Source organism: Natator depressus, chromosome 7 (assembly GCF_965152275.1).
Source record: "Natator depressus isolate rNatDep1 chromosome 7, rNatDep2.hap1, whole genome shotgun sequence".
Classification (NCBI taxonomy): domain Eukaryota; kingdom Metazoa; phylum Chordata; order Testudines; family Cheloniidae; genus Natator; species Natator depressus.
The window spans coordinates 35,329,706-35,353,762 of NC_134240.1; the positions used below are offsets into that span (position 1 = coordinate 35,329,706).

The 24,057-nt window shown below is 37.1% G+C and overlaps 1 protein-coding gene across 2 annotated transcripts in view; it reads right to left on the reverse strand.

The window, feature by feature from the left end:
• HDAC11 (histone deacetylase 11) overlaps positions 1–24,057 on the reverse strand; it is a 65,783-nt gene that overhangs the window by 18,665 nt on the left and 23,061 nt on the right. For both annotated transcript variants that reach the window (XM_074959821.1, XM_074959820.1), the window contains 5 exons: positions 20,217–20,333; positions 11,289–11,331; positions 7,271–7,347; positions 5,402–5,464; positions 1,412–1,508 (listed from right to left, as the gene is read on the reverse strand). In XM_074959821.1, coding sequence (XP_074815922.1) covers positions 1,412–1,508; positions 5,402–5,464; positions 7,271–7,347; positions 11,289–11,331; positions 20,217–20,333 — 397 coding nt within the window. The remainder of the gene's footprint in view (positions 1–1,411; positions 1,509–5,401; positions 5,465–7,270; positions 7,348–11,288; positions 11,332–20,216; positions 20,334–24,057) is intronic.

Sequence of the window (24,057 nt, forward strand, 5' to 3'; positions counted from 1 at the left end):
GCCATCCCACATTGATGTTGGTGAAACGTCCCTTGTGATCCACCAGTGCCTGCAGCACCATTGAGAAGTACCCCTTGCGATTTACGTACTGGTTGGCACGGTGGTCTGGTGCCAAGATAGGGATATGTGTTCCGTCTATCGCCCCACCACAGTTAGGGAACCCCACTGCAGCAAAGCCATCCACTATGACCTGTACATTTCCCAGAGTCACTACCCTTGATATCAGAACGTCAGTGACTGCATTGGCTACTTGGATCACAGCAGCCCCCACAGTAGATTTGCCCACTCCAAATTGATTCCTGACTGACCGGTAGCAGTCAGACCTTACAAGCTTCCACAGGCTACCACCACTCGGTTCTCAACTGTCAGGGCAGCTCTCATCCTGGTATTCCTGCGCTTCAGGGCTGGGGGAAAGCAACTCACAAAGTTCCAGGAAAGTGGCCTTATGCATGCAAAAGTTTTGCAGCCACTGGGAATCATCCCATACCTGTAATATTATGCGGTCCCACCAGTCTGTGCTTGTTTGCCGGGCCCAGAATCGGCGTTCCACTGTATTAACCTTACCCAATGCCGCCATGACGTCCCAATTGCCACATCCCATGCTTTCAGGAATGTCTGTGTCCACGTCCTCCTCACAATCATCCTCGTGCTGGCATCTCCTAACCAGGTTCTGCACATACTGCAGGATAATGTGCGAGGTGTTTACAATGCTCACAACAGCAGCGGTGAGCTGAGCGGGCTCCATGCTTGCCATGCTATGGCATCTGCACAGGTAACCCAGGAAAAAAGGTGCAAAACGATTGTCTGCCGTTGCTTTCACTGAGGGAGGGGAGACTGATGACAACAAAACCACCCGCAACAATGTTTTTGCCCCCATCAGGCACTGGGAGCTTAACCCAGAATTCCAATGGGCAGCGGAGACTGCGGGGACTGTGGGATAGCTACCCACAGTGCACCGCTCCGTGAGTTGATGCTAGCCACAGTATTGAGGATGCACTCCGCCGACTTAATGCACTTTGTGGGGACATACACAATCGACTGTATAAAATCACTTTCTAAAGATCGACTTCTATAAAATTGACCTTATTTCGTAGTGTAGACATACCCTAAATGACTTCTAACCCTCCATCTTGACTATTAGGGGTCCAATCTCAGCCAGCCAATGAACCAGAACCAATAACATGTGACTCATGGCTAATCAGAACCATGATAGATACTGAAGTTCAAATATTTGCTGCAAGTTTTTGCAAACATCCTCAAAGGGAATTTTCTTACATTAAGTTCATGAATATTTTTGTGTTGCTGTATTTCACATCAGAGTGAGCAGCATTTCAGTGGTGAATGGAGCAATTGTTCTGTGGTAAATACATTTTTAATACTTTAAGATCATATCAGTTTGAAAAGTACTTACGTTTAGCAAATCCATCCCCCGGATAAATATATCTATTGTACACATCCATAATATAAACCCTATGATCATCCATGAAGTCTCTCTCATGGCCATTTCCCTATAAGAAAATTTCAATAGGTTGATCTTAGCAAGCAAACACAGTATTAAAGAATCTATGAGCATTAAGGAAATTAAGAATACAATGATACAGTGTTTAATGTCCTAGGTACTTTTTCTTGTTTATATCCTTAAAGGTTATTCTGATGTTGTGAATAATAATACTTGCATCTTTATCTGAGGCTCCCGAAGTGCTTTACAAATATTACTGAAATTAGCATTACAATACACCTTTGCAGATACAAAAGTATTTTCATCTCCACTGTGCAGACAAGAAAACTAAGGAACGGAGCAGCCAATTTGCTCAGTGTCACAAGGAAGTCTGTACCCAAGCCAAGAATAGAAATCAGACCAAGCTCTAGGCTTTAACCACACTATATTCCAGAAGCTTGTCAGCTACTGAGAATATGTAAAATGAGACCAGAGGTTTTTTTGATAATCAATGAAATGTTGAAAAAGTTAATTAACCTTCACGAAAGACTGCAAAAGTAAAATATCAATAAAATGTAATGAGAAACATATTACATTCTACCTTCTACCATTGTAAAGCCAGGAATCTCTATTGAAATATTGGACTTTGGGGTAGGCAAGAGGAATGGTTAAAGGGAAAATCAGATTCTGATCATCATCTCCTTTTTCCACACCCTTGAATTCATCTGCACTCCTATCAGACAGCATAAAACAATCTCTAATTAGTGGTTCTCAAAATAAAATATATTAAATTATGTCAGAGTCTATGTAAGGAATGAAAGCAAGACGGTAATCAGAATGATTTGATTTCAAAGTATAGGAGTAAATCCATGAAAATAATATTTTCAGTATTTTTGTTGTGTAATTTAACGTTAACTTGATAAAATTCAGTTGCAAAGTTGTATCTCTGCTGTGGTTCCCAGTCCTGAAGACACCCAAGAGAAAAAAAGCCATTACAATGCTAAAACTGGCTAGTACATGTGAAAGGGTGGTGGGGAGTACACGAATGCTCCACTGCATGTTTTTGTGCCACCGATATGGCCTGTTACAGGTGGCTGAGCATGAACTCTTACTCACTACTTTGCTACTCCCAGGCCCCAAAGAAGAGGGTAGTACAAAGATGGGGAACTAATGACAGTAAAGCGCTGGAGTGAGTCAAGTTCCCAAGGCTGATGGGCTCAGTGGGTTCCCTGAGATCTACGGAACTTCCTCGTGACACTGGCAGATCTGCACAGTTAGAGGATTCTTGTCTAGTCTGCTACCTCACATACTCCTTCTGCTAAAGAAAGGGAAACTGTGGGAGGGACTGATGTAGCCTATAATCTACAGATCACTGGCACAACAGCTATAAGGTCAGAGATTTCTTGAGAAGCATTTTAACAAGGAGCCTTGACACCCTTTCAAAGATCCCTTCAGAAATACAAAGTAACTACATTACATAATCTTTGGTCTTGTTTCATGGCCAATTTTAGCATGCAGATAAGAGACATGATGGAAGATAACATTCTTCTAGATCATTACGTTTCATCATAGCAATGAAATTGCCTCAAAAGTGGATTAACACCACATTAAAATACGGTATACATTTCTGATTAAAAGCAGTTTTACTACATTACCAGCTTTTCTAAAATAAATAATTTTTTATTGCTGAACAGTAAAGGTAATCAATCTACAGTATGGACTAATCAGGTTTATAAAACAAATCCACACAAAAAACTTTTTAGCCCCTTATTAGGATTTTGCTGAAAATCCTACTACCAGAGATGAGAGCTGCTCTCAGTACACACAGTAAATCATTGCTTCTATAGAAGGGGTGTATGTGTGTGTGTATATAGTGTACTCCATTATCCTGAAGTCAGTCTTCCCATTACAAGCACTGAAGGTCAAACTCATCTCCTGTAAAAGTTGCTGCAATGATTATGAATGCTGAATTAATTATAATTATCTTTAAGAGTCTCTTGTTTCTTATGGGATGCTGAACAATTCTCAACGATTGTTAGGCTGCATCACCGTAGGTAGACCAGAAAACATTTCTACATTCTAGCCACATGATGGAGCTACAACTCAGCTTAAATTTGCAACAGCGAACATTTTATTAAGACAGCTTTATCACCACAGTTAAGGAGCATAAAATATAATCAAACACCAGGATTGTGTAGAGTAATTAATAATCAAACACAGTAAGTGATGATCCCATGATTTTCTATAACCAGTTATTCAGACCACATCTGTCTTACTTTTTACTGACTAAATCTGTGGGGAGGTAAATTAGTAGCAATACATGGCACTGCTTTATCGAGGTATCTTTCTAAAGAGTAAGTTAATTACCTCTGGAGGGTTACCCTGGCTGCTGACTGATAGAGTAGGCAATGGTTTTCTTCATTCATCCTTTTTAATTTGGCTTGTCAGATCTCTTATTTTTTTGGCCAGGTCTGTGTTGTCAGCTTCATTCTGAGTTCACAGTACAGTATTTTTAGATTACACTGAATTCCAGGGCCAAGAGTCTCTGCTTTAAAAAGTGAGGCTTTATTTTTCCACATAAAATGAAAAAACTTATCTTTATCCAAAATAGGTGAAGCAAGTGAGAAGATGATGGTTTACTGAGTATTTGGGGGCCAGGAAAAGGGGGAAGGGGAGAGATGCCATTAATCGGGATTATTTTTTTTTAATCGCTTGACACCCCTAGTTTTAAGTCCAATTGCAGTCAAGGGCCTTAAGAACATACTCAAGAGCATTAATGACTAGGGATGGACTGCTGAATTTGGCCTCAAAGAGCATGGAACCACTCCCTGGCTTACCTGAAATAATAGCTCTAGAAAAATTGTTTAAAATACAACTGATTTGCCGTGAAAATTCCATTTAAGTTACCACATGCAGGGAAAGTAACAGAGTTAGATTTTCAGTATTGCCAACTGTCATGATTTTATTGAAAGTCTTGTGATATTTGGTGTTTTTCTTAAAGGCCCCTAATGATATTTTGAGGCCCGACTCATGTTTTTCAAACTCCTGGCAATGGCAACACTGGTATAATTTTCTGAATCCTACTCACTGTACAAATCAACTCTCTGGTTTCCCAGTCCTAAGGTTTAGTTTGTACTGCTAAACTCATCCTCCAAAGCCAAATCCTGAGTTAATCAATAATTATGGTCTGAAGAAACCTGATCTGTTGGTGGCTGCAGCAAGACACTTAGCTTGGGGTGCAACAAAAAGAACCCCCTACTATGGATCTTAACTCAATGGGCTCAAAAGGATTTCTTATTAGAGTTTTGATTTAATGCACTGTAATACAAGAAAGCTAAATGATACATGAAGCTTGAGGAGCAAAGAGAAAAATAAAAAATCTTAGACGCTAATCACAGAGGAACAAATTTAGGTAAACAAATTTTTAGAACTAGATAGATGAGGATTAAAAATAGTTTATGCATGAAGAAAAAACTATAAAACAATCAGAAAACCTGACTGATTTAATTACTAAATATAACCTAGAGAAGATGCACAGTAATCAGCACTGAAGGAATCATCAACCAAACCTGAATCCCAATGGCACTTTGTCAGAAACCAGCACCCTATTGATTAGCAGACAAATGAATAGATAAGAGCAGGCTCTCCAATAGCTTACCAAAAAAATTGAGACTATATTTATGTGTCAGTGAACTAAGAAACTATTTCTGTAATTATATAATAATATCAACTTAAGAAATTAAAGGTCAGGTAATTAATTGAGTTATGGTGGGGTGCTTTGCGCCTACTATGCTACACATTTATTTCCTAAATCCTTTCCAATTGAGGTTACCTTTGCATTCTGTAACTTACATTTTTACCATAATATAGTTGTTAGAAAAATTGTTTTTTTGAGGATTTCTGCTTTTTGGTAAAACTTTTTTTTTTTTTTTTTTAACAGCAACGAACATGTGAATCACTCACCTGATGAGCATCCAGATCTATAATAGTGGCCTTAGACACTCCTTCTACTCTTTCAAATAAAAACTGGAATCATGGGTAAGTACAGAGGAAAGAGAAAAAAAAACTACAGTTAGGAATGTAGATGAGAGATTAGAATGGAAGCTTGATACTTGCATGTTACATTTTATTTTTGAACAGAATGTAGTGTATATATTTGTATTCAAATCCGAATGCCCCCTTAAAAGATTTTGGGGGGAGGGGTAGCTCAGTGGTTTGAGCATTGGCCTGCTAAACCCAGGGTTGTGAGTTCAATCCTTGAGGGGGCCATTTAGGGATCGGGGCAAAAATTGGGGATTGATCCTGCTTTGAGCAGGGGGTTGGACTAGATCACCTCCTGAGGTCCCTTCCAACCCTGATATTCTATGTTTCTATGATTCTATTTCTTATTTGCCAAAAATTAAGGGCTAGATATTTTTGAAACACTTTATTATGGAAACTTAACAATATGTGAAGGAATAATTACATAAAACACACAGAGGTTTTTTTATGGTTTGAAAACCATTATCTTGAAAAGCTTATGGACTCAATACACAGAGAATCCATGCATTTGCATCACATTATATATATGAACTACATTTGTAGTGGGTATTCACCCATGAAAGCTTATGCTCCAATATGTCTGTTAGTCTATAAGGGGCCACAGGACTCTTCGCCGCTTTTACATTTATAGGCTAGCTTTCAGATTCAGATCTTATAATTGAAAAAAACAAAGTTTCCTCTACTTGTGTTTAGAGCTGAAAGAGGTGATGCAGGTTATCACATCATCAATGGCTTACATTTCTAAAGGATTCTATAGGATAAATATATTACCTGGTTTGTGATAATGATGCAGACTGAATGTGCATAAAGAGCATTCCTCTCTCTCTCAAAAAAGTTGGAGAACGTTGTAGTAGGGATCCAACCTTATTTTACAAAGTCACTTTATATACTAGTAGTGGAATTCATTAACTGCTATTCCATATGGCTGAGAAAGCACAGTAACCTTTTTAAAAAATTCTTTGAGTCATAATAGTAACTACTGTTAACTAATGGATAGTAAAAAATGTCTTTAGTACGTGTACAAATTATGGAAGAGTTATAATTTCCAATTTGCATTGGAATAGTTGGGAGCCCCAGGGCAGATTAAGGGATTTTGCAAATCAGTAAACTAACATACAAAAAAAGTTAGGGCACTTCACCATATAGTGTACTATATTTGTTTATATCTTAACATTTTAATTATTTCGGGTAGTATTTTATAGCATGCTATCAAATATATTGTGATATACTTTGTTTATAGAACATACCATACTAAATATAATCAAGTATTTCAAACTCTTTCCTCTCCCTTGTAAGATTACTTTCGAAGACTTAACATTTTTATCTAGGAAGACAAAATGCATTAAGGGTAAGATCCTGAGGGCGGATACCTGTGCCCATGCAAACTTAGATAGAAATCAGTGGAGCCCCACGTGGGTGTCAAGTTTGCCAACTGCAGAATCAGGACAGTTTCCACTGAACATTTAAAAACAATTAATCTATGATACTTTTCAAAGTATTTTTATTTTAAAGAAAGAATTGTAACAAAATGGTATTAACTCATATTTACCTGCAGTAATCTGATTCTGCAGCCTTCTCCACACAATTATTGCCCCCATCAGTGACAGTTATGCATGCATAAATGCTGCAGCATCAGTCCCTAGACTACTTTAATACTGATCCCTGTCTACAGACCGTTTTGTTTACTCCTGTTTATTAAGATGTAAGTTAGACTACTGATTTAAGAAATTTATGTTGATAATATTTTCATTTGTACAAACACTAAGAGAAAATTATTTTTAAATGTCCTACCTTAATAGCCAGTGTGATATCAGCATATGCACAAAATCCTCCACCTTTATCACTTGAACAGTGATGGAAGCCACCACCTAAATGTAAAAATGTAACTTTAAAGAAATACTAGGCTAAAAAGCTAGATACTATGGAAAACACTGTCACTGCAAAATGTAAGGTCAGTGTTTGTTTGCTGTTTACTTAAGCAATGACCATCACGTTTTTAAATTGAAAAAAGCATCGAAAACCCCTAACCCATTGTCCTAGTCGCATATCACATTCAATGTCACCCCTTCATGTTTTATATATTTGGCCTATCGGGTCCCAAGAGAAAGAAGCACTATGTGTCCCAATCTGAAGTGATCTGGCCCCAGAACCTGGAAATCTTGCAACCATATGAAGAACTAGGCTCAAAGGAGATTATACACTACATTAGAACCCATGACTTTGTGGTAAGGCACTTTGCATCCATGGCCCACCCACCCGGAGCCATGTGCTCTAGTTTAGAGTAAAGCAGGAGGCCAATTCAACTCATCAAATTGCAAAGGGTAAACCTACTTGAGGCAGCAACCAGGCAACAGGCATGCTAGAATACTACCTTCTTCTACCACAGTAATAACCTAATGAATTATCTACGGGAGGAATGAAAACCCCCACAATGTACCCAGTTAACTTGTGCGGTTGTGCGATGGGATGGAATGGGATGGGCAAGTCCTTCTCAACCTGAAAGTCATGGGTCAGCAACAGCCTAAAACAAGAACTGTCACTGACTGTCAGTCAGTGCAGCCAATGTACCCAAGGCCTTCCTTCATCCATGGGACATTAAACTGTAGGATAGATGCAAAATATTGTTTTGAATCAACACTAAGATCAGGAATGGATTTTAAGAGTTACTCTTTAAAATCATATATACCAAACATTCACCATATAGCACTAATTATTTTTAATCACAAATACAATGCATTTTATGTAAAAATCCATAACACTTTACTGATAAACATGCTACATATATCTGATCCATATAACTGACAAACATAATTTCATTTGAATTTCCACAGAGCATGTCTGCCTTTGTTTTTTTCATATTGGATGTTTACTCTGTAGACTAGAGGATTATACTAAGAAACAATAGAAAGATGTGTCCAGAAGAATGAAAGAGGCAATATTTTATATTTGCACATAACAAATTTGTTTTTTTCTCTCTCTTTCTTTCTGGAAGTATAAATTTGCTCAGATTCTTCTTTTTACGACATGATGGCTGCCCAAATGCTCACTACGTGGGCGTTACCGTCTTTAGAAATGTCACAGAAATATAAAAAAAGGTGGGGAAAAATCTAACATCTGTGACCCCTGTGAAATCCAAAAGCTAATTATAACCCTGACTATTCCTTCTACAGTCACTGACCTTCCTCCTTTTGCCCTATTATTGGGAAGGGATAGAAAGGCGGCCAGATTTATTTCCACTATACCCTTTATAATTTATTATTACTACAATTAAGTCTCTTTTTAAATGAAGTAATCTCAGTCATTCCACTTGACCTACTGGAAAACACCAAACAAATGGTTAAAAATACAACAAATTCAAACCTACTGTAACTAAGCTCTCACTACAACATGATACATTTCAAAGATTTCTGTGGCTGGGAGAGACCAAAGATTCTTTGATTAAAGAAATGGATATTTCTGACTTCAGTGTAGTGCATCTCTTTCTGGAGTGCTCTTTTTTCTTCTGTGGCAAAATTATTGCACATCTATTTAGCAAAATAATGTAGTTAGGTACCCTTGCTATTTATTTACCTCATGATAGGATTTGCATGCAAATGCGCTGATAATTGATGGTTAGCAATGTAATGTATGTGCCCATAAAAAACATGTTGCATTTCTCAAATCATTAACTTTTATTTTTTCACATTGTAGATTCACCAAATGCTTTAAATATTTCAGTTTTGTAGTGAAACAGAAATGGACATTGACAAAACAGAACAATGAAGTCCTGCAGTTGAGTTAAATGCAATATGGTCTCTGTTTATTTGGGATGCTGAAGGGAAACCGCATTGCGGCAAGTTATGGAAATAAAAACTTTGAATCATGCTACAGTCAGAACGAATCTCTCAACAATTCTAATCTAGCATCATTTAAGTGTGTATTAAATGTCAATAATTTATAGGTTGGAACACTGAACCTCTATATAGGAATCTCTATATGTGAGTAAAAGGAATTTTCCTACAGCCCAGTAAGATTCCTCCAAAAAAACCTGTGTTCTCCAAATGAGATGGGAAGAAACATTAAGGTAAAGTGAAATCTCTGAATTTATTCTTCAAGAGATTTAAGTTTTAAATGTTTTTCCACTTTATTTTTGTCTTCTTCTGAAGCCTTCTTTACTGGCTACTGCTGGAGGCAGGATGCCAAACTAGACTGTGTCAGTGGTCTCTATGTTCCTCTAAAATTTACAGATACTGTACATTAGTTGTACAACAAGGGTATAGTGAAATTGCTAACTTGGTTATTCAGAAGTGCCATATTGTATTGTTGTTCTTAATTTGGCAAGTATGGATACAAACTATGTCCACAATGATTATCTTGCAATATAGGATGAGGAACAGAGCACTAGAAGCAAATAACATTTTCTTATTCATAGCGTTTGTGCCCATAATTAAGATCCTCTATGTTCCCAGCAAATATTTCATCTGAGTAAGTTTCAAACAATTTTATTTTCTCACAAAAAGTACTGTATCTTTTAACCTTACTTTTTTGGGGAAAATGAATATATAATTTAAGTAATTAACAACAAATCATTTGTAAAACTTCTATTAAAATTTTATTACCTTGAACATATCTTTTTAAAATCACAGTCATCCTTGTCTGTAAACTAGGGATGGAATTTACCTATGTGCACAGGGCCAGATTGCCTATGCATGACTTAAGTCCCTATCTATCTTAGGTACTTATATGTCCCCCCATTACTGTAGTATCTGAATGCCTTACAGTCTTCAATAAGGTTATCTCCTCACAAAACCCCTGTGAGGTAGGAGAATGCTATTATCTCCATTTGCAGAGGGGAAATGGAGGCACAGAGTAACTGAGTGCCCAAGGTTTTACACAATGTCATCAGTGGACCAAGGTCTTCTATGACCCCAGTCAGTACTAATACCACTGGACCATCCTTCCTCTCCAAAATAGTGACTTAAGAGGTGCACAGGCAATGTGTTGACCTTGGAGTGAATTTCACACTAGGTGTTTATTTAATAAGCAACTGTAAAACTTCCATGGAGCACTTAACACAGGATAATGACGACAGTGAACGATATAAAACCAAATTCAAGGTAATTAGAGATTTGATTATTATATGGCATTTGAAAAATTATTCTGGTAATAAATATGGATTTTCTTTAGGTTTTGAATTTTGTTATGATTTCAGTTGATAACATATACATAAAACATACTATATTTCATTGTATATTGCTATTGAGGCCGTATTTGATGTTACATGTCTGATTTTTTAAAAATATGATTTAATGAAAATTTAAAAACCGATTGCAATAAATCATGTAATTTTTCTTCCAAATCCCATTTTTTCCTCCCTAATTTCCTAGATGTCTCATTCCAAGAGCTTCTGTTGCTTCAATCACTGTATCCTAGAGTTGAAAACTTACTGATATTGTCTACCTTTATTCAGTTAATAACAAAACAATTAGGATTTATGCCCACAAATTAGCATTCCATTGTTTGTTCTCTTTTCTTAGAAGAATCTGATTGTTTTGTTTAATCACAAAACAGCAATATGGATTATAGTAGACTACGAAACTAAGATTCTCTTCTCTAAAATTAATTTTCTTCTCAAATTCATCTCTAAAAGTTATTCTTCTCTTCTCTGAAATTCTAAAATTAACATAACCTCTCTAAAATTAACTTTGGACATTTACATTTGAGGTAGGTTTGGCTGTTATAAAACAGTATACAGGTCACGTTGAGAGGAAATAAATTATTTTTAAAGTAGTTGGTAAAAGTTTATTTGCTTAATTACATTTGTACTTACCCACATTGATTGCCCAGCCTCTGTCAACAGCAAGCTTTCCTGCCTTTAAGAAAAAAGCAATAAGAATTTCAGGAATGTGTAAACTATGGCATTTAGGTTTTGATCCTGTAACCCCCCTTAGGCATTTCTAAGGTCTCTAGAGATGTTCATTAAAGTCAATGGAAGTTTTACCAGAGCAAGGCATGCTGGAAGAGGCCCTTTAACGTGACGTCTATATTTCATTTTCTTGAGATTGTGCATCTAAAATTAACTTTGCTATGCAGAGATGAACACGGACCACTAGTAGCCAAACTGAAAAGTGCAGAAAATATGAAAAAATTGTTCAAATTGGTAAAACTTCCAATGTAACAGTAGGAGTAAGAATAAATAGTGTTCAATCCTTTTTGTATCATTCCAGTTTATATAACAATCCTCCCAACAACACATGTAGAAGCTCTAAATAACTACAAACATATTGATACACTTAAGGTTTCCAGTGAGAAAACCTGCAATATGCAAAGCGTCCTGGGATTTTTTACAAAGTAACATTTATAATGTTGAGCGTCATCAATCCTTTTCCTCAGATACCTGGAAATGGTGACCACTGCTCTTTTGCGTACCCAAATGTCATTCAAAGAAGGGGAAGAATCAACAAAGAAAGGGCACACTATGCTGGAATTAGGAAAACTTGAACTTTTAAAAGAAAAATGTGAAATATTATGAGCAAGGAGCAGACAGTCTTAAAGGAGCATTTCTGCTTTTGAAGGCAGACATTATTTTCTTTCACTACACTGATGAGTGATAAATTACAGATACTTCAAGTGTCAAATATTTTTAAAGGGCATATTACAATTTCTAATAAAATAAAATTATTTCCCCAAAATGATGGAATGAAAATTGCATTTGCAAGGGGAACTGGAAAGCTTCAAAGTGAGACAAGGAACTCTTCCATCAGTAAGATTGGTCCTTGGATACCTCCAGAAGATTACTTAATATTTAAGAAATCAGTGGGCAGGGGGGCCATTTTACTACCCAAACACTGCCAATTTATCCAGATTAGATCTTGAGGAGGAATTACTGAAGGGAAGGACCCACAAGGCACAGTGCTTCTCCACTACCTCCTCATTCAGTGTATTCCCCAGGTATTTCTCATGAAAAAAAAAAAAAAAAAAAAAAGGTCCCTACAAAGTCAAAAACCATCACAGACTGCAAGAGGGACTAATGAAGGAGTAGTAACCCTGATGATAAACACTAGTGACAGCACTGGTAGCAACAGAAGGCACATATTTTCTATTTTGAATTCTTAAGAGCATATGTATCAGAGGGGTATCCGTGTTAGTCTGGATCTGTAAAAGCGGCAAAGAGTCCTGTGGCATCTTATAGACTAACAGACGTATTGGAGCATAAGCTTTCATGGGTGAATACCCACTTCGTCAGATGCATGGACAGAGCACATGGACAGTTGAGGCCTTTATTTAGTGCTCGACGCAGGCAGACACTATGCTTTTTAGAATTGGAATGATATTTCTATGATGAGAGCTAGAGAAGGCTTGGGACATAGTGTAATGGAAATCATGACCAAAATATGGCCACTATTGTTATTTATTATTTGTATTACAGTAGCAGTAAGAGCCCCACTGCGCTAGGCATTATACAAACACAACAGTCCCAGCCCCAAGAGCTTACAAAGTGAGCAAAGCTCTTCCAGATAGCCATATTTATGAATACCGAATAGACCATTTATGAAATGACATCAGAACTGTCTATCGTGATTCACATCACACAGCAGAGATTAGTGCAAGGCTCCCAGGTAGTGCTGCAGGACTAGCCAGAGGCAGTGACAGAGAGCCACTATAGCACTCAGAGGAAACCCACTACTAGGGAAATAAAAAGAGAGTTTTAAGCAGCATGGCAAGGGCCCTCTGACACTCATGGGCCAAGGGAATTATTTTTCTTTCCCTCCTCCCCACTGTAACACAAATGCTGAAAAACTACAGGTCAAATTCTATCCTCAACTATCCCTATGCCTTCCCATTGTAACCAACAAGGTTGCATGGATGTACCTGAGGCAGAATTTCACCCTATTTGTCACTGACCAATTTGCAGGTCACTATATTCAAGTTGCTTATTTTAGACTTGAATGGCATCTTATAAAGAGGAAACCAAAGTCCACATACAGTTAAGTCTTCACCTTTCGCACACTGGTCTACATTTGCCTTTTCCACTTTGGGCACTGGAAATAAATACTAAAGAAGTTACACTTGTTTCTACCTCAGCTGCTTTTATCCATATTAATAAAAGGACACATCTCATCAGGATCCCAAAATTTGGACAATGACTTTATCACTTTCCCTCTGCACTCCTTGTTAAGCAATCTTTTATGAATAATGTAAGTAAGGATAATATTCCAGATAGTATGCCTACTTTTTCCACTTTTCAAGGCAGCTTTGAGCTGTCCAACAGCATTAGAAACTGTTACACCAATACATTTAAGCTCAAATTTATTCTTCTTCAATCTTTAAGAAAACACAGTGAAAGTAAGGATATAATTAAAGTGTAATGGAAAAAAGAAATAGAAGCTGAAGACCAGAGAGGAGAAGGAAAGTTATTGGGAGAACACGGTCAAAAAAGGTCAAGATATTTTTTGATGTTAAAAAGAAAGGCAGACCTCACACCCTATGATATCAAAACTAGGGCTGCTGATTAATCGCAGTTAACTCACACGATTAAATCAAAAAAATTAATTGCAATTAATCGCACTGTTAAACCATAGAATACCAATTGAAATGTATTAAATATTTTTGGATGTTTTTCTACATTTTCAAATATATTGATTTCTATTACAACACCAAATACAAAGTGTACAGTGAGCACTTTATATTATTATTTTTATTACAAATATTAGCACTGTAAAAATGATAAACAAAAGAAATAGTATTTTTCAATTCACCTCCTACAAGTACTGTAGTGCAATCTCTTTATTGTGAAAGCGTAACTTACAAATGTAGATTTTTTTTTTGTTACATAACTACACTCAAAAACAAAACAATGTAAAACTTTAGCACCTAACAAGGTCACTCAGTCCTACTTCTTGTTCAGCCAATCGCTAAGACAAACAACTTTGTTTACATTTACAGGAGATACTGCTGCCTGCTTCTTATTTACAATGTCACCTGAAAGTGAGAACAGGCGTTCACATGGCACATTTGTAACTGGAATTGCAAGGTATTTACGTGCCAGATATGTTAAACATTCGTATGCCCCTTCATGCTTCGGCCACCATTCCAGAGGACATGCTTCCATGCTGATGATGCTCGTTAAAAAAATAATGCGTTAATTAAATTTGTGACTGAACTCCTTGGGGGAGAATTGTATGTCTCCTGTTCTGTTTTACCCGCATTCTGCCATATATTTCATGTTATAGCAGTCTCGAATGATGACCCAGAACATGTTCATTTTAAGAACACTTTCACAGCAGATTTGACAAAACGCAAAGAAGGTACCAATGTGATATTTCTACAAATAACTATAGCGCTCGACCCAAGGTTTAAGAATCTTAAGTGCCTTCCAAAATCTGATAGTTATCGAGCAGAGCCCATAATTAGTAGGACATATGTTCTCTGGAATGGTGGTTGAAGCATGAAGGGACATATGAATCTTTAGCCCATCTGACACGTAAATAACTTGTGACACCAGCTACAACAGTGCCATGCGAATGCCTGTTCTCGCTTTCAGGTGACATTGAAAACAAGAAGCGGGCAGTTTTATCTCCCGCACACTGTAACCAACTTGTTTGCCTGAGTGACTGGCTGAAGTAGGACTGAGTGGACTTGTAGGCTCTAAAGTTTTACATTGTTTTATTTTTTTGTACATAATTGTACATTTGTAAGTTCAACTTTCATGATAAAGAGATTTCACTACAGTACTTGTATTAGGTGTTTTGAAAAATACTATTTCTTTTGTTTTTTACAGTGCAAATATATATATAAAGTGAGCACTATACACTTTGTATTCTGGGTTGTAACTGAAATTAATATATTTGAAAATGAGAAAACATCCAAAAACATTTAAATAAATGGTATTCTATTATTGTTTAACAGCACGATTAATCACGTGATTAATTGCGATTAATTTTTTTAATCGCTTGACAGCCCTAATCAAAACCCAACAACTTGTAGCAGTATAAAAGTGTGGAGAGTACCCCTGGCCCCAGCACTGCCTAGGTGACTTGGTAATAGAAGCTGTCCATCCTATTCCACAACCCACAGCAGAGAGCAGAGGGAAATGGGACCTTTATTTTCAGGATGAGTGTAATCTCCACAGGAGAATCAGGACCTCTTCTGCCACTTTTCCACCTTTGTTAGAAATTTATGTAAAATCTCTCTCCTTTGCTAAATTTCCCAGTTTGCTACTTGATTTCATGATCTACTATTGTTATTTAATTCTCATCTTCACCACCACGTTGGCAACGCTTCTGCCAAATGTATGTGTATGTATATAGGTACCTATTTTAAACTGGTCAGAGTATTTTGTGTCATTATGAAAATGTAAGTCACATCAGAAAGGCTAAGCAATTATGCTGTTTAACCTGAAGTCTTGAAAATCATCAAACAGTTTTTGCAACACATTTGAGCATGATTATGTAGAGAACAGATTCAAACTTTACAAAATGCTTTAGATGGTTAATACCAATGACTGGTAAGCAAATGAATCTTTCACAAAGAGAATTAATTAAGATGCCATTCTGTGCTTAAAATTAATTAAGCCATATTGTCAAAAGTGATTTCTGAATGTTCACAGTAGACAATCATACACGTTAAATTGTTGTCTGAGCCCACCCACCAGCTATCCATTCTACTTCTTTCCTGAATACCTCTAGATGACTGATTCCAACAACTGGCAGGAAACTGGAGATTCTTGACAAACAAAGATGACATTTCATTTGCAGAATTAGGGAAAGCAATTTGTACAGTTTACAGCACCAGTGAGCAGAAATTTTAACAAGGGAAGGCAATTAATTTTTTTCATGTTTATAGAGTGCTTGAAAAGATAGCGTTATATAAGTGCCAAATAGTATTATCATTAGTCCCTGTACTGGACATAACATTTTGAGCATTAACCTGGGAAGAAAAACATGAAAATTTTGTGAATAAATGCTAAACAATACTGAAAGTAAGAATTCAAACACTATTTAGATTTATCTTATTAAATAAGCATGTGTGTAGAAAATTATAGTGCTTCCCCCCAATCATCTATACTTCATCTAAATAATAGGGTTGTTATAATGTCGCTAGTTCTGCCCTCCTGTGATGGAATTTTTACAAAAAGGATACTGGCAATCTGCCCTAAAAATTAAAAACGGGAATAATTCTGATTATAATATTATTTGTATTGCAGTCGCATCTAGGGGCCACAACCAAGATCAGAGCCCCATTGTGCAAGACACTCTTACAAACATAACGAGATACTGTCTCTGCCCTGAAGATTTTACAAATCCATGGCCCCAATCCTGCAATAATTTACGCACATGCTTAACTTTAAGTACTGTCAGCAGGCCTGCTGAGCTCAACAAGCATAAAGTTAAAGCATGTGTGTACATTTTGGCAGGATTGAGAGTAAACTGGAAAGACAAAAAAAGGATGGGAGTAGAAGCAGAGACACAGAGAGGTAAGGCAACTTGCCCAAACAGACAGCAGGTCAGAGGCAGAACAGTGCCCTTGGTAATATTGCTTACATTTTTTTTAAACTTAAATTGGCTAAAAAAAAGAAGTTAAGTGTAAGGCAGTTCAAAGTCTACCTTGACTTGACAGGGAAAGCATTCTGACTTCAATGTGAGAACTCTTGAATGAGGCTGAGTGGATCAAAAGACAGGTAATGGGGATAGAGAGTTTCCCATCTCTAGGTCACTGGGTCAAATCCAGCCCAGGTTAGAAACCAAAAAAGGTAAATACCCATCTTGAGGCTGTTTATCATTAGAATACATAATTCTATCATTTTCTGAAGTTCTTTCAGTTACAGTTTCTGCATTTGCAATGCAGACTCTAAAAATACATGGTGCCCTGTGCAGCCTGAACACTATGTCGTTATCGAATTCTAACACTACAGATTTTTCCCTCTGGCAAATGTTAATTTGAAGTATTTTTTCAACAGTAATTAATTAATAATACATTCACAATTAAATATTAATGACAAACTCCTCTGGGAACCTAACCAGGTTCATTAACATCAAAGAGAGCTTTCCCCGTGACAGCTGTGGTAATTTCTTCTTGAGTATCTATTAATGACGCAGACATTTCTTTAGAGCTATGGGCCAAATTTTGCCCTAGGTTACATGTGCACAGGTCCCACTCACGTTCATGGGCACTATGTACATGCCTTTCAGGGATGTAAAGGGAGAATTTGGCCTTGTGTCCCGTATTACGTCAAAAAGTCCAGTCTAAAGACACCACACTCTAGAAAACCAAGCAAGTCCTTTCCACAGTGCTAGCAGTTATGTTCCTTCACACCAGGAATGCCTCTTGACATACAAGAATATGTTGCTATTCTTAAAACATGCATAAATCTGAACAAACACTTAATATAGCTTACTGCAAGCCCACTGTTTGCTGTAAGCCTTGACAGATAATTGTGCCACATAAACAAAAACACATGGGACAAGATATTTTACTCTATGAATTTTAAATTTTAGCGGACACACCATTTTTATAGTGCAGTCTCCTTTCTTATGGTACTATCAACCCTTCTTTTGGGTATACAGCATCTTCCAAAGCTAGTAATTTTAATTAATTTTAAGTTTTTAATTTTATTTACTTCTTGAACAAAGTGTGAAATTAATTTCCTATTTTGCTTTAAATAATACCCTCTTACCGCTTTTAGCAGTGGAGAACCATGACTGGATAGCGGGGAATGGGAGAAGCCCAAAATGCATGCCTGGCAGGAAGAGAAGCTCTGCCACCCCCCAAATGGCAGTTCTCTGCTTAGCTGTTGGCTTGGCAAATGGGTATGGAGGCAGCTGATTGGCTGCTGGGTGCCCCCTCCTATTTAAACTACACTAGGATTTTCAAAAGCCTCTACTCTCTGGTCAGTTATCCCGCCCTCTGTCCACTTAGTTGTAGATAAGGAGTTGTCCTGCTTATGATGTTATGGGTCAGACTGATTGCCTGTTTTTATGGATCAGAAAGGAATTTTTCCCATTGGGCCAGAGTGGCATGGGGTCTGGTGACTTTTTTGCCTTTCTTGCAGCCTCTCGGAGGCTCAGTTGGGATAGAAACGACAGGATTTGAGGTTCATATAATGCTGTTAAGATTACTGATTCATCACCACTTGCAGCCAGTGTCCAGCATGGGTAAAGGCTAAAAGGGCCGGCTTTCAGTTGTAAACAAGACCCAGGATTGCACACTTGGACCATGAGCTCACTGGGGTAAGGAGGACGGACGACCTTGGGATCTAGGCAGACTGAGGTTCCCCCTGCCCAGTCTTGGGGCCTCTGTTACTCCACCCCTCCTTAAGCCTTTATGTGTTATTTGCATCTTCAATTAATCTTTTATATTATTCACCAACGGAAGAATTTGAAAAAAAAAATGCATCTTGCTTTTAATGTACAGACTGATTGCTGCAAAGTGCCTTTTATCCCACTGATAGACAATTAACATAGATAACCTCTCAGTTTTGTGAAAATACTGCTGCTGCCTTACACTTCCCCTAAAGCTTCCCAGCCTCCTCCACCTTTCATATCAGCTAGTAAGTTGCAATAGATCTTTTATTCTGATTTCTAGTGCTGAAAGAAAAAGAAGAAGTACACTGCTGAACCTCAAGACAATGCACTTCAATAGCTAACCTTAACATAATTCAGGAATGGCAATGTGGGATTCTGTACCATTCTGTGGATCTTCATTGTAACAGCTAGTTTGGGAAAGGCAGGGGAGGGTGAAAATGCAGTAGATGCAGTGAAAATCTGCTACCACATCAACTGTAAATTTAGATAAGATCATTTATGGTCAACTTATAAACTCGCTGCTACAGTCTGTTCCTGTGAAAAGAGATAGGGAACACCACTATGGTCTTGAAGCACTGCGGTTTGCTTTCTGAAATGTGCTTCTACTCTGACAAATATCATAGAAGGAGTTCGATGGTTGTTGCCCCTCTGATTTCAGTATCAAAATGTGTTCAGTTTTCAATGAAAAAGATAGTTTTTCCCAACTACTAGCCCTGCAAACTCAGCCTTAGCTCAGAGTCTCAAGTGGGTTCTTTCCATCTGGCATATCACCATCTGTAATAAAGGTTCTGTAGGACAAATTAAGCCCTCAGTGACACCTGTGCGACTCCACTGCCTGCAGTGAGGAAGAACAGATGTAACTAATTGGAACTTGGAAAACAATTCTCTTATGATTAAACAGAATACAGCTCACTCCATTTTAGCTGTGCACCCACTATAGTGCTCACAGCAGTAAAAAGCAGTAAAACCTTATTTTAATCATTAAAATGAGCAGGTACGAATTTCTGAATACACAAAATGAACTGTAAGAAGCTGTCACTTCCTCACTAGTTATATTTCAGACTAGAAACTCATTTTAAGCAGCACATCCTTTTTCTTATGGTACCAGAAAAAAAGAATTGTGAGAGCAGATAACATCCTGAGTAGGGTCAAAAATCTCTCCCTTCTTAGCGGTTGTTTCTCTTTTCATGCCCTCTCGTCTTGATACAGATGCTAGGTATTGCAATGTCATGCTGGATTTAGCCACTGTCTCTAGGTCAGATCCTTAACCCTCCTCCTGCCCTGGTCCAGTGTAGGATTAATAAACCCACCCAATCACAGATCCATTGGTACACAAGCACAGACGGCTCTGAATTATAAAATCTATGACAAAAGGGCAATGGTTAAATTTTTAAAAATATAGTTCGTTAATTCAAATTGATGAAAGACAGTAGAAAAAAGCATCAATAGCTTACCATTATTGTTCCTCCTGTTTGGGTTCTTAGAGGCTTCAGCACCCTTCTCTGAACAAGGAAATTGGGAAGAAAGAGAACTGGTGGAATTTCTGTAATTGTAGCCACTACAAATGACCACTACAGAAAAAAATAAAGAATAATTACAAATTAGTTTCTGAATAATTTACCTTATCTCCAAACTACTACTTTATATTCTGTCACAGTTACTATATACTGAACAAAAGCATGTGGCTTTAACATACAACATTTTCTCTCCACAAAAACACCAATGTCTATAATAGCAATGATTTATATTGGCATCTGAACAGCTTCCTTTCTTTTAGACACCAGCAGGTCTCAAACGGCAATTTATGAGAAACAATGTTTCAAAAGTCAGATTTTGGATTCTTCTGCCAGAGTTTGACAAAATAATTATTTTTTCAGTGATGTCCAAATTTTAAATAGGCTAATAATGTTACAAAAACAACAGTGAACATTCGTTAATGGTATTAATAGTTAGCTGTGCTTACTACATTGCTCAACCCTAAAGGTCAAGAGAATACATCAAATAGATTTGAACTAAGAAGTTTAACACTTATTAATGAACATTTTATGTATTTCTTAGCTTAAACAATCCATAATAATTTGATTATTTTCATGCAAGATCAGGTAACATTTATTTTGCATATTAAACACTCCTGGAATATGTTTTAAGGCAAATGCCATATTAAATAATTGAGAAAATGATTTGAAGAATTATTTCCAAAATATTTATAATACTTGATCTATTCTACTGAAGAACTTGCTGATATTACTTCTAAGAATCCATACTAACAGTGTGAGGAGCAATACCACATCTAAATATATTTCAAAACCTAAATCAAAGCTAAGAATATATAACATCTACATTTCAAGTTATTACTCAATATTTCATAAAGATATTCAGGTCAATAAATTGGAAACCTTTGCACAAGGATTTTGAGTGGATCCCACACTCTTCAGCATAATGAAATTTCAAGAGACTCTGTGATTTTCTTATTTCTCTGTGATTCTCTTATTTCACCAGTTATGTGATTGCAACTGGTGGGTGAATTTTAACAAAAGAACAAAACCTATATGCTTATTTAGTCTCCTTAGGTATTCAAATTATGACATCTTACGGCCAAAAGCAGTTTAAAGGAAGACTGTAAGTATCATTTATTGGAGTGGCTATGCATTAAGGTGTTTAAAACATAAAAAGCATATAGATTCAGCATTGCTTACTTTGACAGCAGTTCACTTAAGAGTTTGTTATACTTTTATATTGAAACAGATTTCAAAGACAACATATGGCATACACCATGTCGGAAACTGTTAATAACAGCTGTCCATCATTAATACAATTACCTTCACTATCATCTTTTAATGTGGCAAGACTTGCTAAAATCTATTTAAAAGCTGTTTTAACTTCTGGTTGGTACTATAAATATAAAGAGCCAATTTTACCCATAGTGCATCTTAAATAGAGTTGCACTAGGCTGAATTTGGCCAAGTATAAAATCTGGTGTCAAGCATTACAGATGGTTGGAAAACGTAAGAACATTTCACAAAAAATGTTTGCCTCCCTTTAATTTATGTTGACGTTTTCTGGCCAGCTCTGTAAACACACTGTAACCCATGTGTAATAATACAATATGTAATCTCCTCCACAATGTAATTTGGCTAAGGAAAAGTATAGCCTTACTATATCGCCCCTTTCATTTGCACAGTGCCAGCTAAGGAGAAAAGCATGAAAGAGACCACAGCTACAACACTGCAAACAGTTATTTACATGAACATTTAAAAAAGAAAAGGGAAAATGGGGTCAGAAAAAGAAGAAATGGGGCACCGAAAAAGAGTCATATCAATGTATTATATAACAACAAATTTGGAATCATGATGCAATCATTCCATCTTGGCATTCTTATGACTACACAGATGACTCAAAGCTTTGCATTCATAGCTAAGGGCAGTTATAGAATGCTTTCAGGTAATTAAAGCCCAAGAACTCTCAATGTTGGTATATGCTATATATGTTCATTTTATTCTAATTAACAGAATACTTGACTAGATATTTAGCATAAGATAAACATAAATCATGAGGAAATTCTTCAGTCCTGAAAGATACAGCTAAAACTGGGAAAATATACATTTTATTGAAATTGTTCCTCACAAAGATTATAAGAGTCAGGAAATTAGTGTCCTTGATCATATTTTGACACAGTTCTGCTCACATCCACCCCTACCCCCAATATACACAGCAAGACTTTTAATTACTATTTTAATGTCCCCATCACCCCCCACCCTTTGGAGCATAATAATATTTGAAAGGGATAAAATACATTCGAAGTTCGGGGTTGGACTAGATGACCTCCTGAGGTCCCTTCCAACCCTGATATTCTATGATTCTATGCTCAGATGCTTTTCTTGTTACTTCCAAAATTTATTATCCTGCCCCTCATTCTCACAGTTATTAGCTGTGTGCATTAGAAACTGAAGAAAAGAATATACCACTTCATAATTGTGTTTTACAGTACATGTTCATCATACTGAATGACTTTATCAGGTTAATAACCCTAAATATGAAATAAAACACATATAAATGGGAATGTTACCAACCCAACCATCTGCCCACCAGGTTTTGACCTGCCAAGGTACCTGTGGGTCATCCCTGAACCAGCTGCAAACAAGACAGTGTAATTGTTTGGCCAATCTTTTGAAATGGGGTTTTTCTAATGACCCATGAGGTAGATGCCGTCAAATTCAGGCTAGGTCGCATAGCCTTAACAAGCACCCGTTGACTTACTTCGAAGTCAGGCTCTTCACCTGGCTGATGACGATGCTATCAAACGGTTGGGCACATTGTCCATATGCTGATGAATGGGAATGTAAAGGTTTATGATACATGATATGCTTTAAATGTTCATAGGAACATGTCTGATAACAAAGAGCTTCTAAATAAGTTTGTTTTGGATGACTTGTCCACAGAATCCTATTTGTAAAGCCAAAAATGGCATTTTTACAAAACGCATTTTCATTTGTTTAGGATTAAATGGTTTTCACGTATGACAGGATTTATCATTATGAGGCGAAGATATCTGTATGGGCTGGGCTCAAAAAACCCACTAATCTTGGGCACGTGGAACGCTTGCCCTGGTGAATGAACGCACCTGTACCAGCAACTTCAGCTGAACTGAAGCATACATTAAAAAAAAAAGGGGGGGGGAGGGACTTTTAGACCAATATGTAATTAAAAAGCTGACTTTCTGAATGCATGCCAAGGCAATGTTAGCTTCCTGAGTCTGCACACAGTTCCAGTACCTCTGCTGATGTAGCTGTTCCCCAAGTCTTTCATATCTACTAGGTACATTTAAGCCTCCAGTAGGTGATCAGGAAGTGTTTGAAGCACTGTGTATCGGTTCAATGTACACCACCCACCGCAGAATGGGCAGTATTTTATCATGTTTATCCGCCATGCAAGGCTTCCCACTGCAACTACACATAGGAATGAAAAGGAAATAAATTCTGCTTTCCTATGTGCTTTCTATAGGAGCTGAGCAGTAGAATGGTGGATTTCTTGTCAGACTTGTTTGTGGCTGCTACACACAAATCTAACAAAAGAATTTGCTTCATAGCAAACAGCCCTTGTTACGGTAATTCCAGATAACTATGTTTAATAAGCCTGCTTCTAAAAGCAAATGGCTAACACAGGCAGCTATATGTTTGTTTTAAGGGTAAAGGAGAGCTGTGAAACTTATTTTTCAATTTATCCTATCCAAATGGTTCTCCTGTTATATATTTAATTGGACCTTGATCTTCCATATCGTCTGAAAAGAAGCAGTAA